This window comes from Carcharhinus amblyrhynchos, chromosome 11 (genome assembly GCF_965287045.1).
Source record: "Carcharhinus amblyrhynchos chromosome 11, sCarAmb.v2.hapA, whole genome shotgun sequence".
Lineage (NCBI taxonomy): Eukaryota > Metazoa > Chordata > Chondrichthyes > Carcharhiniformes > Carcharhinidae > Carcharhinus > Carcharhinus amblyrhynchos.
The window spans coordinates 67,594,902-67,609,325 of record NC_137334.1 but is presented as its reverse complement, the minus strand read 5'-3'; the positions used below and the strand labels follow the sequence as shown (position 1 = coordinate 67,609,325).

The window sequence follows — 14,424 nt, the reverse complement described above, 5'->3', positions numbered from 1 at the left end:
ATTGTCCATTATTTGAATGGAATGCATGTTAAATATATAGAACTTGCGCAAAAATATGCGCAGCATTCTTATTCTTTGTTGAGATAATGTGAAAGTTTGAATTTGCTTGTTCATAGTACAAAACAAGCAGAATTTGACTCAATTTACGCTTATGCAATACGCAAAGTTATACAAGTTCTTCTCCATTGAAAAAATATCCTTTTTACTAATTTCCTTTGCTAGTGGTTTCCTTGCTTCGATATTCAAAATATTTGAACGTATTTGTGTTCACACCAACATGTGGCAGTAACGTGCATTTGTTTTTAAACCACTGGTAGTGGTCTGGAATTCCTAAAATAGTTATGGCACCCACAGTTACAGTCTACAACTCCAAGTAGGAAGATCGGTGCCAAACTATTTGGCCACTAAACTGTCACTTTGGTAAATAACAATGGTTGCTTTTGATCTAAGTCAGATACAAAGAATAAATTCCAAATGTGTACAAAACCAAGTGTAATAAGCATTTCAAAAACTGATCATGTTGCATCTTCTTTATATAATCAAAAATTAAATTACAAATACCTGGGATTATTTTTCAAAGTATTTACTAAAAATTCATGAAGATCTATTCCAGTGGAATCTGTGTATTCTTGGCTGGAATCTGGTTGAGAGAGAAAGAGAGAGAGAGATTGAGAAGTTCCGTTCATTTTACGAGTAACTTGGCAAGAATCCAAAATCTGAAAGTATTTTAGTGAAGAAATGTAGTGTAAACCTCTTGATAACATTTTTTTATGCATTTTATCTGGTTTGTCTGTGTATTCTTCCTTTTCAGCTTCATCTTTTGTTGTCTGTTCTTCTTTATCAAATGTGTGTGTTAACTGGAGCTGAATTTTATCCTGTGTAAACACAAGGTAAAATTGTCAGAACAATATTCAGTGTGACAAACAGTTTTAACGTATTTATAGTTGTGTGGGTTTCTGACAAAAACAAACAATACAGTTCACATACTGTTTGTTACTAAATACTTGAATAATTTTCCATTAGTTTCTTTGCAGCACTTAGCAGACTACGTGAAAATGACCACAGAATGCTCACTGTTTCATATTATTCCAAGTTAATAGTTCCAATACAACACTGAATAAGTTAGATAATGTAACCATGAGGTACACTCTCCTATCAAGCAAATATATTATAACCAAATAGGCACTTGTAGAAAACAAGAATCAGAGAGGAAATATGAAATTGTTCCTAATTTTAGTCCATTAAACCTTTTCTCAAAGTTCAGATTGCATACCCCATCAGATAATGGCTTCACATGCATGGATGATGGAATACTATTTCACCATGCATTGTTTCAAGGAGATAGACTTCTATGTCTATGTGTACCAGGAGCCTTTGATAACATGATACCTGCGGATATCAAACCAGAGAATTACCCAAAAATTGGGCTGGGGTTTAATCAATGCTGACAGAAGTCACAGGTCATCATTCAGGAGTATCGGCTCTTAGTTAAATCTATTGCACTCTATTGAGTGCTTTCCTTGTTTCTGATTTATACATTGCCAAGATCTTCAAATTTGACTTTATTTTGCTTTCAGCCTGGAGAATTCGGAAAGCTTACAGAAAATAAGACAGACTTCTATCATATCAAGATCAAAAATCCCATGGCTTTGCCATTGATAAATTCCAAAACGTGTTCTCTGCTTTATCTGCCTGTTCTGTCTTTGTGTCCTTGGTAGTACTTTTCTCAGTTCTCTGTTCAAGTTGTTGTATGATTGCGTGGTGTCCGACTCATTACTCTTTTGTATAGTTACATATTTCTCAGTCTCTTATTTAGAATTATTGGTGGAGGCATGTTGCCTCTTGTTTTTCAACCTTTTGTTTTCACAATGCTTTCATCTGTTTACTTGTTTCACATTGTCATTGCTTGTTTCAGATTTTTCTATTCTTTTTCTGTGACCTGTCATTTATTTATCCCTCTACACTTCCTGTTCCTTGCCTTGCTGACTTAAAGTCACCTGCTCAGCATTTCCCCGTCATGCTTGCACACACTTTCAGGTCCTTGTAGTCTTGTGCAATAGCTGTAAATATTTGTATGCTGAGACACCAAGTAAAGCATAATGGTATTGAATATTTCTTGCAGACTCATTCTTCCTTAATCTCCCAGGAACCCCTCACAGTTCGCCATATTTTTGTTGCACTGGCTGCCCCTTTACCCCAACATAAACCTGGATCTCCTTGATCACCAATCTTTCTCTCTTCCATTTGCCTTCATCATTTTGTTCTCAGTCTCCAAGATTTTGAATCAACTTTCCCGTACCAAGTTATTTTTGCAGTAAATTTACATTCACCACCGTGGTTGAAACAACACAGAGACTGTAATTTAGGATTTAGAGCAGGAGTGGCTTATTCAGCCTTTCAAGCTTGTTTTGCCATTCAATAAGATCATGGCTGATCTTGTCGTAGTCTCAACTCCACTTTCCTGTCTTCCTCCCATAACCCTTAATTCCCTTGCTTATCAAAAATCCATCTAACGGAGTCTTGAATAAATTCAATAACACAGTTTCCACTGCTTTTTAGGCAAGAGGACTTCACATCCTAGTAACCTGCTAAGAGAGAAAATCTCTCATTGGCCTTACAAGGGGGACCTATTATTCTTAAACTGTGTCCCCTACTTTCAGTCTTCCCAGGAGGAAACATTATCCATGTGTCAAACCTACGAAGTCTCCTAAAGATCTTGTGTGTAAGATCACCTCTCATTCTTTGAGACTCCAATGGGCATAGGCCCAATCTGTTCAACCTTTCTTCACAAAATAAACAAGCGGTGGCCCTTGTTCTACTGATTATCCTCTGTCAGATCATCTGTCAGGTCTAACAATTCGCCCATTGCTAGGCTCCCCTGATATTGCTTATGTCTCTGCGGTGTTATTTTCAACATTTCTGCAAAACTGGTTTACTTTCGAAATAGCTGATTGTTTAATCCTTGCACAACAGAAGTCGATTTTTTGGTATGGCTAAAGCTGTGAAGATTAACCAGCCTGGTCAAGGCAACTAACAAATAGCCAAGGAAAGAAGTATACAAATGTAATGAAATGGTGTGAATGATTAGTATTTCATGTGCACAACCCCCGGGAAATATAGGTAAGGGAGCTACAGTGCTACCTGCTGTTGGGAAATTGAATCTGTAAGTTAATCAATCATTATTTTAACACTGAAAGTTAGGTTGATACATTGGGTATCATAATCCAGGCAAATCAGGAGAGAATCAAAGGAAGATGACACAGGTTGTGTACACACTTGTCCAAAATTTAATATCCTACATATATATTAAATACTTAAGCAACTGGTTATTGTAGACGTGTTTCGAATTAATGTACAGCGCCAACCAACACATAAGTTGTCAAAAATACCTTATGTTCCTGAATATATCAAGGATGTTGGATTAACTTATGCAGCCTTAACACAGGAAAACGAGGCAAGAATAAACGTGGCTTGTCGCTCTCAATGAGTTATTCCGGTTTCAATCTGCACAAATCACGTTACCTCCTCATCAATTAACTCCAAGATTTGTCAGGAAGACACAATTCCTTTGAGACCTCAATTCTGAACACATTGCATTCAGCTTCTTTTAAATCTCTTAATCATACAACATTCATAAAACAGCAATCTTCACTATACGTCCAAATGACCACTCTCTAATGCATGTGCAAATGACAGAAAAAACTCAATTAAGTGTGTGAGATTTGCGCAATCTTGATTCACACATTTACACATCAACACAAAATCATGATCAAACAAATATTACTTAAAAAATGTTGAAAGTTACGTGACATAAAGCAACCATACATTTCAGACTTAGTGAATTATTACCATGGATAGACAACGAGTTACGTTTAAGTAACTGCCCCATTCCCTCTCTGACCTCTCTATCCTCTACTTTCCATACAGTTTCAATAAAATTCGATAGCAGCTTGAACAACATTTCATCTTTCAATTAACCTTCCTAAATTAAGGCTGAATTCAACAATTTTAGATCATATCCTCAGCTCCCAATTTTTTGGGACAGCAGGTGGTTGCATGTTGATGCTTTTAAAATGCAAGTTAAATCTTAACAGCTTTGCTTGTATGACTGAGTTTTAACTTCTGCAGGCCAACATCATCACTTTTTTGTGAACCCATGAAACTTCAAGTTTGCTCATTTAAGGAAAGATCACAATTCTGGAATTTCATCCCCAATATCTGCTCTCTAGTTGTTCCCCACCCTAAAGTTTCATCTGCATGATATTAATCATCCACAACTACGAAACTCCAGCTGAGCATGTTTTGAGTAATTTTTTTTGAAATGTAAAATCCACTGAATGAACAATATGCAAATATGTGGCACAGCTACATTCAGGAGGTACTTTCCATAGACAGGAAAACAAAAGCGTAATATGAGTCTGAATCCAACGGTTTCTTGTCTAATCAATGAATTTTCTACACTGCAAAGTCCAGAACAAGTTAGTATTCTCAGATTTTCACTGCAGACACAAGTCATGGTGGTAGAATTTATTTTAGTTTTCTCACCAGCATATTAAAATATCCAACTTAGTGCAGATCATTACTTGCAAATGGACATGATTGAAAATGGGCTTAAGTGAATATTAAGCCCGAAAACTAGAAGCCATTTTCTTTTTGCATGATCTTCAAGAGTTCAAACTGAGAAGGAAGCTAAATCATGAAAACTAGTTACTATTTAATAGAGATGACTTCACAGCTGATCTGAGTTCCATAAAACGCAGTTAACAACAAATTAGATAAAAATTTGCAGAATTTGTATTGAAGTACATGAAGTATGTAAATCGTGAAGTTTTATACACATGCATTCCCCACCCCCCATTTACCATCACTCAGCTCCTTTTTTTAAAAATTTAAGTTCAAGCAACTTTGGCGCAACTAACTGACGCGTATTCGACATATGACGAGAATTTAATGAGAAAATTATTTCTCTGAAACAAAACTTTTATTTAAAAAAAGAAATAAAACACTACACCATCATAATAGGGTTTTACTTATTCCATGTATGGTTGCATTTTACCTGATTATCCTGTGGAACATCAGCTGTGGGCGGAGGAGAAGACTCTTCACACACAGCCAGGCTCCTTACTAGCTTTAACTTTGCATTTGACTAAAGGAAAACATTCATTGTTAGGGCAAATGCAGTGACGTAGAAATATATTTAGCTACATTTATTTAATCAAACATGAGCTAATTCCAACCATATACCCTGCAACAGCTTAAGATGAGGTTTGAAAAACTCACTTTTAGTTTCAAAATATCCAATTAGATTTTTGTTTTGTTTGTTTAGATATTCAAATCTTCCTTCCTTATACACTCTGCCCAAATCAGGTCCTTGGCTCATCGTTGGCTGATGCTTCACCCTCAGCCATTACTTTTGGCACTTTTGTCAGTGATGGTTTGGCATTGCTTTCCACTCTCAGGGACAGGGCAAGGAGGCAGGTCCAAGCCTACCTCAGCCGGAACGGGAATCGAACCCGCGCTGTTGGCATTAATCTCGAACGCATGTTAGCATCTAGCCAACTGAGCTGGCCGGCCCCTCAAATCTAAGCTACTTGATTAAACCAGATAACAATGATCTGTACTGCCATATTATGTTGTTACAGGGTACAGTCTTCAAAATACTTTCCTACAGTAATTGCTTAGTTTACTCCACTAAAGTGTACAAAATTCAGAACCCAAAACAATTTTTGGACAATTTCCTTCAATCTGATTCTGTTAAATATATGGCAAATACAAACTTCACTAGGCACAGTGAACAATATATGGTTTCATATTTACGTGAAAGTGCATTTATCAATATAATTAGAACGCAACAAGACAATGGTGCCAAAATTACGGGAATGAGAATACTGAAATTAGTTCTGTTGTGAAGTTATGGAAACTGTTATGCTGCATAAGGAGATTACTATGATGCCCATGTGTTTGTCAACTAGATTTCCCAACATCTCAGTATGTTCAGAAAACAATTAAATTATGTTTGATGGTTAAATATAAATCTAATACAATCATGTTTAATAAACAAAGCATGCTCATGTTAAATTTGACCTACTTTATTTCACATTACACAAATCTCAAGGTGTCACTGAGCACCTCACAACAGAAGTGCATAATTTTGTGCAATTCCACTGCACACAAGAGAAATAGACTGGATACTATTTACTTTTCTGTAAGCCAGGTGATTCATTTCAATGTGGTGACTATTACGGTAATGTTATCAATTATGCCCATGCATTAGAAACCAAGGAAAATGCATTCTCTTAGTTGAGGGAGCTTTTGGTGATTTCACCTTTTGGTGAGTAAGATAAGGGCTGGAATTTTACCGTCCCGTCCGCCACGGGAATCCAAGCAGGCGAGGGGTGGACTGTGGAAAGGTCCACTCATCTCGGGCGGGATTTTACGGTTTCAGGATGAGTGAGTCCGGAAAATCCCATCCAAAGTCTTTCATCCCAGGAAGTTATTTTTAAACATCTGAAAGATGCACCTTTTACAAAAGTTTAAAAAACTGGTAACTGTAACACCCAGAGCAAGCAATAAATATATTCCTTTTGACATCAAATTCCCAAAAAGCAAAGAAAAGTTTGCTTTGAGCTACAAGCGCTAAGCACACCACCATGCACAATTGCTATTGGTCCAAGAATGCTTTCACAAGAGCAGAATGAAAAACTACACACAGTTCAGCAATCACAAAATATGGACACATCTAAAAGCACCTATTCATTTTCAACTGAGCGTAGAAAACTTGACTAAGTGAAGCCAGTATAAAAAGCACTGCAAAGAATTTGTACAGCAAAACCTAAATTGGGGCAAGTATACATGCATGAGGATACAATTTTTTGAGGATACAATGCCGCAATAAACAAAACAATATTTAAATAAAATACATTTCTTGCAAACAATAGTCATAATAGGGTCATCAAGCATAAATGATTTCCTCTAGCATGCTATGACACACTTCTACTATACCTTTGACCTTTTCCCCGCCTGTCCAAGACTTTGTATTTGTCTCTGCACAGTGGACAAGAGATCATTACGGTAAAATCATTGAATACATATGACAAATAAATTTCCAAAGGACTGAACTTGCAATATCCACTTGAGCCAAATGGCATCTAACCCAAAAACAATTTATTCAAATACAAGCCAAGCAGTGCGATTCAACTATAAGGAATCTACAGCTCAACTTGATGGACTGTTACAAGATAACTCAGCCAAATTTCCTACTTCCTCTCGCCCCCCCCAATCTGAGAATGCAATATTGGATTTTCAGAAGTGTTAGTCTGCTATTCTAGTCTATCTAAGCCATATAATCTAAAACTGAGCTGTTTGATAAGTAGGAGGTCCACAATCAAGAACACAAAAATAAAAATCAGCATAAAACGTTTTGAGCCCTCATTACAAATTCATCCACTGCTCAGAGTTGCCTTTTTAACAACAAATAATCTCAAATATTAAAAATGATAGTTACTGGTGTAGGGTTGTCACTGACAGAAATTGTATCACAAATTAAAAACACAGCCTTCAGAGTTCAATACAACTTATCTTAAGAATCTGGCATCAATACTGCTGTAAAGTGTATAGCATGTTTAAATTCATAAACCGTCTTGCATGCAAAAATGCAGCAGGTATGATTGATGTTATTTGTATCAACTGGGACACCACAGAGAAAGCAAACAAAATTTGTTTGATGAACCTTAGTTTTTATTCTTTAATTGCCCACAATAACTGTGTTTAACAATAATCTGTTTAAGTAAAACATGTGGTTTTGAATGGAATTATGGATAAATTCCCATTTGTCACCCTAAATCAAACAACAGTTAGATACCCTCTAACCCATGGCTGTTATCTGAAGATTTTTATGCTATTTTAAAAGGAATATTTGTAAAATACATATAACAATACTGATCCACAATTAATTCAACATAAATTGCTAAGTGAAATTTAGCTCAAGTAAATTTAACAGGCAGATACCATTCTTCGTAAGCTGTGAGTTCCCAAGTATCAGTATTTGATCTTCAACGAAAACACCTTCCATACTGGCCAAGGATGTCAGCAAATGCGATGATGCCAACAGGCTTAACTATTGAAAGTTGATTTTTAATGGCATAAGTACAGACAGATAAGGAGTCATTCACCAAATCTAGCACAACAAAGAGAGATTCATCTTCTCCATCACAGCAGTTAATTGCCTTTACTGGCTGAACCATACTGTTTAAGCTACAAGAGAAGCTACATATTCATGCTGTCACAAAGATGGCCTATTTCTACCTCTGCAAAACTACCTGACTCTACCCCTTCCTGTGCTACTGAAAGCCTCATCCATACAATGGATGCCTCCAGACATGTCTGTGCTAACGTACTACTATCCAGCCTCCCATATTCTACCATTTGTAAACTTGAGACTGTCTAAAGTCTTAATACTCGTGTCATAACGTGCACCAAATCCTGTTTACTAATTAGCTATTTTCAATGATCTGCGTTGCCTCAAAGTTAAGGAATACCTTGATTTTAAAGTTCACATCCTTGTTTCCTACTCTTCGTGGCTTGGACCTTTCAGTAATCTCCATCAGTCCAACTACTCATCTGCACTCCCCGCTTTTTAATAATCTTTTCACCATTTGTGGCTTAGACACTAATTTCTGCAATTTCCTTAAAACTCTCTGCCTTGACATCTTGCTTCCCTCTTTAAAACTGACTCTTGGAGCAAGTTTTTAGGCAACTGCCAAAATTTATCCTTACCCAGCTTGGTGCCATATTTTGTTTAATAATGTCTCTGAGGTATCTTGGTGCATTTTATATTAAAGATGCTGTATAGATACCAAGCTGTTGCAATTTTTCGATGACTCCAGAGCTCTTGCCCCCTCCCCATTCAGATGGCACATCTAAATGTTAATCACTCTTTAGATAAGTACTTACTGACAGTAAGTAATCTTTGGAATGCTTTATCCAGAGAGAGTAGTGGAGGCTAATCCATTGAATATGTTCAAGGTGGAGTTCGACAGATTTTTGATTCAGGACAGAAGAATTAAGGCCACATTCAGTCAGCCATGATTGCACCAAATGGCTGAATGTGATTGATGGGCTGAGTATATTACTTCTTGTGATAAAACTGTCACTTATTGTGACAAAAAGTTTGTAGCCATGCTTCCTTGCCATTGAGAAGGTGGTTTTCAGAAATGGGAGATAAAAATTGATCTCTGATTCAAGAGATGTACATAATCAGTGAATAAAAATTTTAAAGTGGACTTGAACATTTATAAGAAATGTATATTAAATGCAAATATGGTTAGCACTGCTGTCTCTCAGTGCCAGGGACCCAGTTTCAATTCCATCCTCATGCACATTTTCTCTACCCTCCCGTATCTGCATGGGTTTCCTCTGCGTGCTTCAGTTTCCTCCCACACTCCAAAGCTGCGTGGGTTAGGTTGAATGGCTATACTAAATTGCCCCTTCATGTCGGGGGACTAGCAGGATAAATTCATGGGATGATGGGGATAGGACCTGGGTGGGATTGTTGTCAATGCAAGCTCGATGGGCAAATGGCCTTCTTCTGTGCCATAGGGACTCTATGCATAGGCTTGCTTACTGATTAACTGCTTTTAGTCATTAAAAAGAAAGCTTTCATTGCTCAAGAACAATTGAATTAATGGCCTCAGACATGCTCATCATTCCAGTTTTTCTCTACTGTATTATCAGTGGTACTACTCTAACATTTATTTTCCCCCTTACTGCCAAATTATACACTATGTTATCATGCATTATTTATTTGTTCAGTTTTTGTTGTGCTGCAAAGTTAGTGCAATTTTCATGCAATCATTCGATCCTAGAAAAAAAAATCTCACTGAAAGCTATTGATAAGATGTTGAAAAAATTCTTGTGGGTAGGCATAAGCTACTATTGCCTAATAGTTCTAATTAATATGTTAAAAATCTGAAAACAAGGATACAATAGATACCAAACTCAGTATGATGCATCGTTAGCAGTCACAAATTACAAGTTGTTTGAGTTACAAATATATACTTGCAGAACACATCTTTTTCAATTAACAGTTACTATCTTAGAGGGCAAGAAAAAAAATCAAATCAGTTTACAGTAATGAAGGCAACCACATCTTACGCAAAAAGGAATATGAAGTTGTAAGCTGCTAAATGTAGCAGAACTTTAATGTTAATGAAGAAATTTGAATCCTCCTTATTTTTGAAGCAAATCTTAAAGCAATTTCTTTTGGAAATACAAAAGATTTGGTTTTCTAGCACTTAAATCAGTGAAGATATAGTAAAAGGTGGCAATGTTGTAATTTATTGGTGCTGATGCCCACACCAAATCCTGTAACAAAACCATGTTTTACACAATAAACTTTTTCATGCTCATTTAAGAATTCAGTTTTCAGGACTGTCAAAAAAGCTCAATTTTTGCAAATGCTCATTCTTAACTCTGCTGTGAAAATAATAGCAGTCCCGATTAACCACGTGGAGCTGCCAAAGTCTGTTTTCAAAGGCTTGAATTGAAAATGAGAGAAATACAAACTTGTATATAGTGGGTCTTGACAATATTTTCAACTGTGTATGGAAATAGTAACCTCACCTTGAGCTCAGAAAGCTATTACAGTTGCTAACTCATAACTGTAGTGACAAATTACATCCTGTTTGCAATAGTGGTGAATTATTCCTAATCATCCAACTCAACCTGTCTGTTGCTGTTGATACAACTGACCTCCCCATCATTCTTCAACTCTTTTCCTCTTTCATCCAACATCTGCTGTTCATTCCATTCTTACCTATTTAGTCATAACCAGAGAAGTTCCTCAATTGGTTTCACTTTCCCCTCAACCAACAACCAGTACTTAAGTCTCCTTTTTCTCACTGACATACTGCAGACATTTTTCAAAGACATATGTCATGTTCTACACGTATGTTAAGAATACCCAGCTCTATCTCACCATCACTTCCCTCCACTGACTTTGTTAACAGACTACATGTCCCACTTCCAGTCCAATCTCCTTAGTTAAACAGCGTGTAACCAATGCCTATTTCTTTGGCTCTGCTATAACTCTGCTCCCTCACCACTGATGCCAGCTTAACTAGACATAGGAACCATACCCTGGCTGACCCTGAACTGAGCTACAGACCTCATATTCTCTCCATTATAAAGACCACTCACTTCCAACCTATGCCATTGCATGTCTCTACCCAGGCCTCAAGTGTTGAAACCCTACCTCCATACTCATCTATTCAAATGGTCACCCTTCATAAATCCAAACTTATTTAAAAAAACTTTGCTGCCTGCATCCTAATTTGAGGAGGAACTTCTTCACTCAAAGGGCGGTGAATCTCTGGAATTCTCTGCCCGTTGAAGTGGTGGAGGCTGCCTCACTAAATATATTTAAGACGCAGGTTGATAGGTTTTTGATAGGCAAGGGGATTAAGGGTTATGGGGAGAGGGCGGGAATGTGGAACTGAGACACGACAGATCAGCCACGATCTTATAGAATGGTGGGGCAGGCTCGAAGGGCTCGATGGCCTACTCCTGCTCCTATTTCTTATGTTCTTATGTTAACTTGCAAAGCCCATGGTTATGTCCAGTGGAGTCATTAACAGTGAGACTGTGAAAGTTGTGTGGGTTAGGCGGATTAGCCATGGTAAAATACACAGGGTGAGCCTGGGTAAGGTGCTCTATTGGAGGGTCATTGCAAACTTCAATAGGCCAAATGACCACCTCCTGCACCATAGGGATCCTATGGTTCTAATATTGCAATGAAGAGTAGCAAATCTGAGGACTGGGGGTAGTTTTAGAAACTAGAAAGAGGGCCACCAGGAGTTTGAGAAAAGGGAAAAAGTTGCATACGAAAGTAAATTAGTCAGAAGTACAAAAACAGTGTGCACAAGCATTTGTAAGTATATTAAAAGCAAGACAGTAGCTAAAGTAAATATTGATGCCTTGGAATCAGAGACAAGAGAAATTATCAGAGGGAACAAGGAAATGGTGGAGGCATTTAACAAATATTTTGTGCCTGTCTTCACAGTGGAAACCACAAGCTCCAAGAACAGACAATAACCTAGGGCTCAAAGAGGAAATTTCTCAGAGAAATAGTATTGGAAAATCTGAAGGGATTAAAATCCAACAAATCCCCAGGACTGATGGCCTAGACCTTTGAATTCTAAAAGGAGATAAATTCAGAGATAGTGGATGCACTAGTTTGATTTTCCAAAGCTCCTTAAATTCAGGGATGGTCCTGCTAGCTTGAAAGTTGGCAAATGCCACACTACTCTTCAAGCCTTAACACCATTGTTGGGAAAATGCTAGAATCTATAATTAAGTCTCAACGATGTACAAAAAATAATATAATGGAGACAAGTCAACATGATTTTGCTAAAAGGAAATCCTGTTTCACAAATTTGAGTTTGAGGATGTAACTAGCAGGGTAGATAAAGAGGAAACCAGTGATTGACCTGGATTTCAAAAAGACATGATCTAAAGTGCTGCACAAAATGTTAACAGGCAAAAAAAGGCACATAGATTTGAGGGCTAATATAGTTGCACGGATAGAGAATATACGGATTGAAAACAGAATGGTCATAAACGAGGTTTGGATCTATGCTGGAGCCTGTTACTTATTATCCATATCAAATACTTAGATGGAGAGATAGTATGATACATCAAAGTTTGTTGAGGACATCAAAATAGGTGGAAAGGCAGGCTGCCAGAAGGATACAGAAAGGCTGCAAAAAGATTAATTCAAGAATTCAAATCACTCCATGGTCTTGTCCCTATCCAACTATGTAACCTCCTCCAGCCCAAAGACCTTTGAGATCCAATTGTGTTGCTCTCATTCCCTTCACCCCACCATAGGCCTTCAATTTGTCAAATTTCTCAGCTCTGGAATTCACAGCCCAAACTTTTCTATCTTTCCTTCATGAAGATGTTCCTTGAAAACGCTCTCTTTTGACTAAGCTTTCAACTACCCATCTTAATGTCTTCTTTTTCAGTTTAGTAGCAATTTTTGTCCGATTATGTTCCTGTAAATCACCTTACAACATTTTATGACAATAAAAAGGTACTTCATTCTGTTGTTACCAATATTATTGCATATATTACTCACTCAACTGAACAACCTGCAGCACAAGACTACATGAGGTATTTAAACACATTTGAAATTTTAAGATTTAAGTACTGAGGGATGGTGTGGTAAAAATTAGTACTCAAATATTTTGTAGATGAGATGCCGCTGGACACTTATTTAGGATGCTAACTGAAAATTTTTCATGGTTAGACTTTAAAGTCTTGCACATTTTGAATTGTGACTGTGCAAGTACTGGCATTTTTTGATGTAATTCATTACCAACCTGGTCAACATTTAAAGAAAGGAAAGAACCAGCAATTACTACTCTAAATGGACAAAAGTAATCCTGATCACATTTACATGCCCTCTTTTTTCCCCTATCTCTACATCTCCACTCTAGTTGAATCCTAAATGTTGATGTAGTATCTGTCTTAACTACTAACTGAAATTGAACTTTTCAGGCTCAAAATAAATTTCTCTTGGTCTCTGCTCTGAACCTCTCACATTTGATCTTTGTTTTGTTTTTGAAAGGAACACAAACACAAACACATGACAAAAATATTGTCTTTTAAATGTGCAATAATTGGTAAATCCCATCTTAGAAAGCAAAGTAAATGTGATAAATAAGTTATCATCAAATTTAAATGTCCAACTACAGTGTAGTAGCTTCACTGCCGTATTAATTATAACACAAGGGTACAAAAGACAAAAACAAAGGTAATGTAAACATCTATGCAAACAGTTTGTAGCTTCACAATTGGTAATATATGTATATTGCAAAACTAGATTTAGATGCATGTGCGGATAAATTACCCACAAGCAGAAGTGAAAGCCAATTATTTTGAAGTTATTGAAAGCCAGGCAGGAAGCCATAATTAAAGACTCTGTTCAAACTTGATACATTAGCAACAAACACCAACAAAATGATTTTTCAAAATGACATTAATTACAAAAATGATATTTCAAATATATGTTGGATGTCAACATGAAATTATTTCATACTCAGATCATGGTATTTAAGAAATAGTGAATCTATATAAACTTCAGTAGGGGTAGATAAGCTTAACACCTCTTACCTGAGAGTCAATTCTATTATCCATACAGCTTTCATTCTTTTCTAATGCCTTTGGTTCATGGCCTTCTGATTTTATCAGGTTATCTGTTAATGATGACTGCTTAAGGGATTTCTCTTTAGCCCTCATTGCTTCAGCTTCTTCTTTTATAATACTAGTATCAGACATCCTCATTAGACAAGTTTACTCTGCATTCTACCAAAAACATGGAACCTGCAGTAAGAGAGACAATAAAGTTTTGTATTACAGAGCAAA

General features: G+C 36.8%; 1 protein-coding gene across 11 annotated transcripts in view; it reads right to left on the bottom strand.

The window, feature by feature from the left end:
- The window catches only part of r3hdm1 (R3H domain containing 1), a 134,424-nt gene that overhangs the window by 91,194 nt on the left and 28,806 nt on the right, over positions 1–14,424 (bottom strand). For 7 of the 11 annotated variants that reach the window (XM_080199340.1, XM_080199341.1, XM_080199338.1 and 4 more), the window contains 5 exons: positions 14,173–14,382; positions 7,003–7,044; positions 5,057–5,146; positions 752–875; positions 562–640 (listed from right to left, as the gene is read on the bottom strand). In XM_080199340.1, coding sequence (XP_080055466.1) covers positions 562–640; positions 752–875; positions 5,057–5,146; positions 7,003–7,044; positions 14,173–14,343 — 506 coding nt within the window. In that variant the 5' untranslated portion in view covers positions 14,344–14,382. The remainder of the gene's footprint in view (positions 1–561; positions 641–751; positions 876–5,056; positions 5,147–7,002; positions 7,045–14,172; positions 14,383–14,424) is intronic. The other 4 variants (XM_080199346.1, XM_080199347.1, XM_080199349.1 and 1 more) reach the window with 2 other exon arrangements.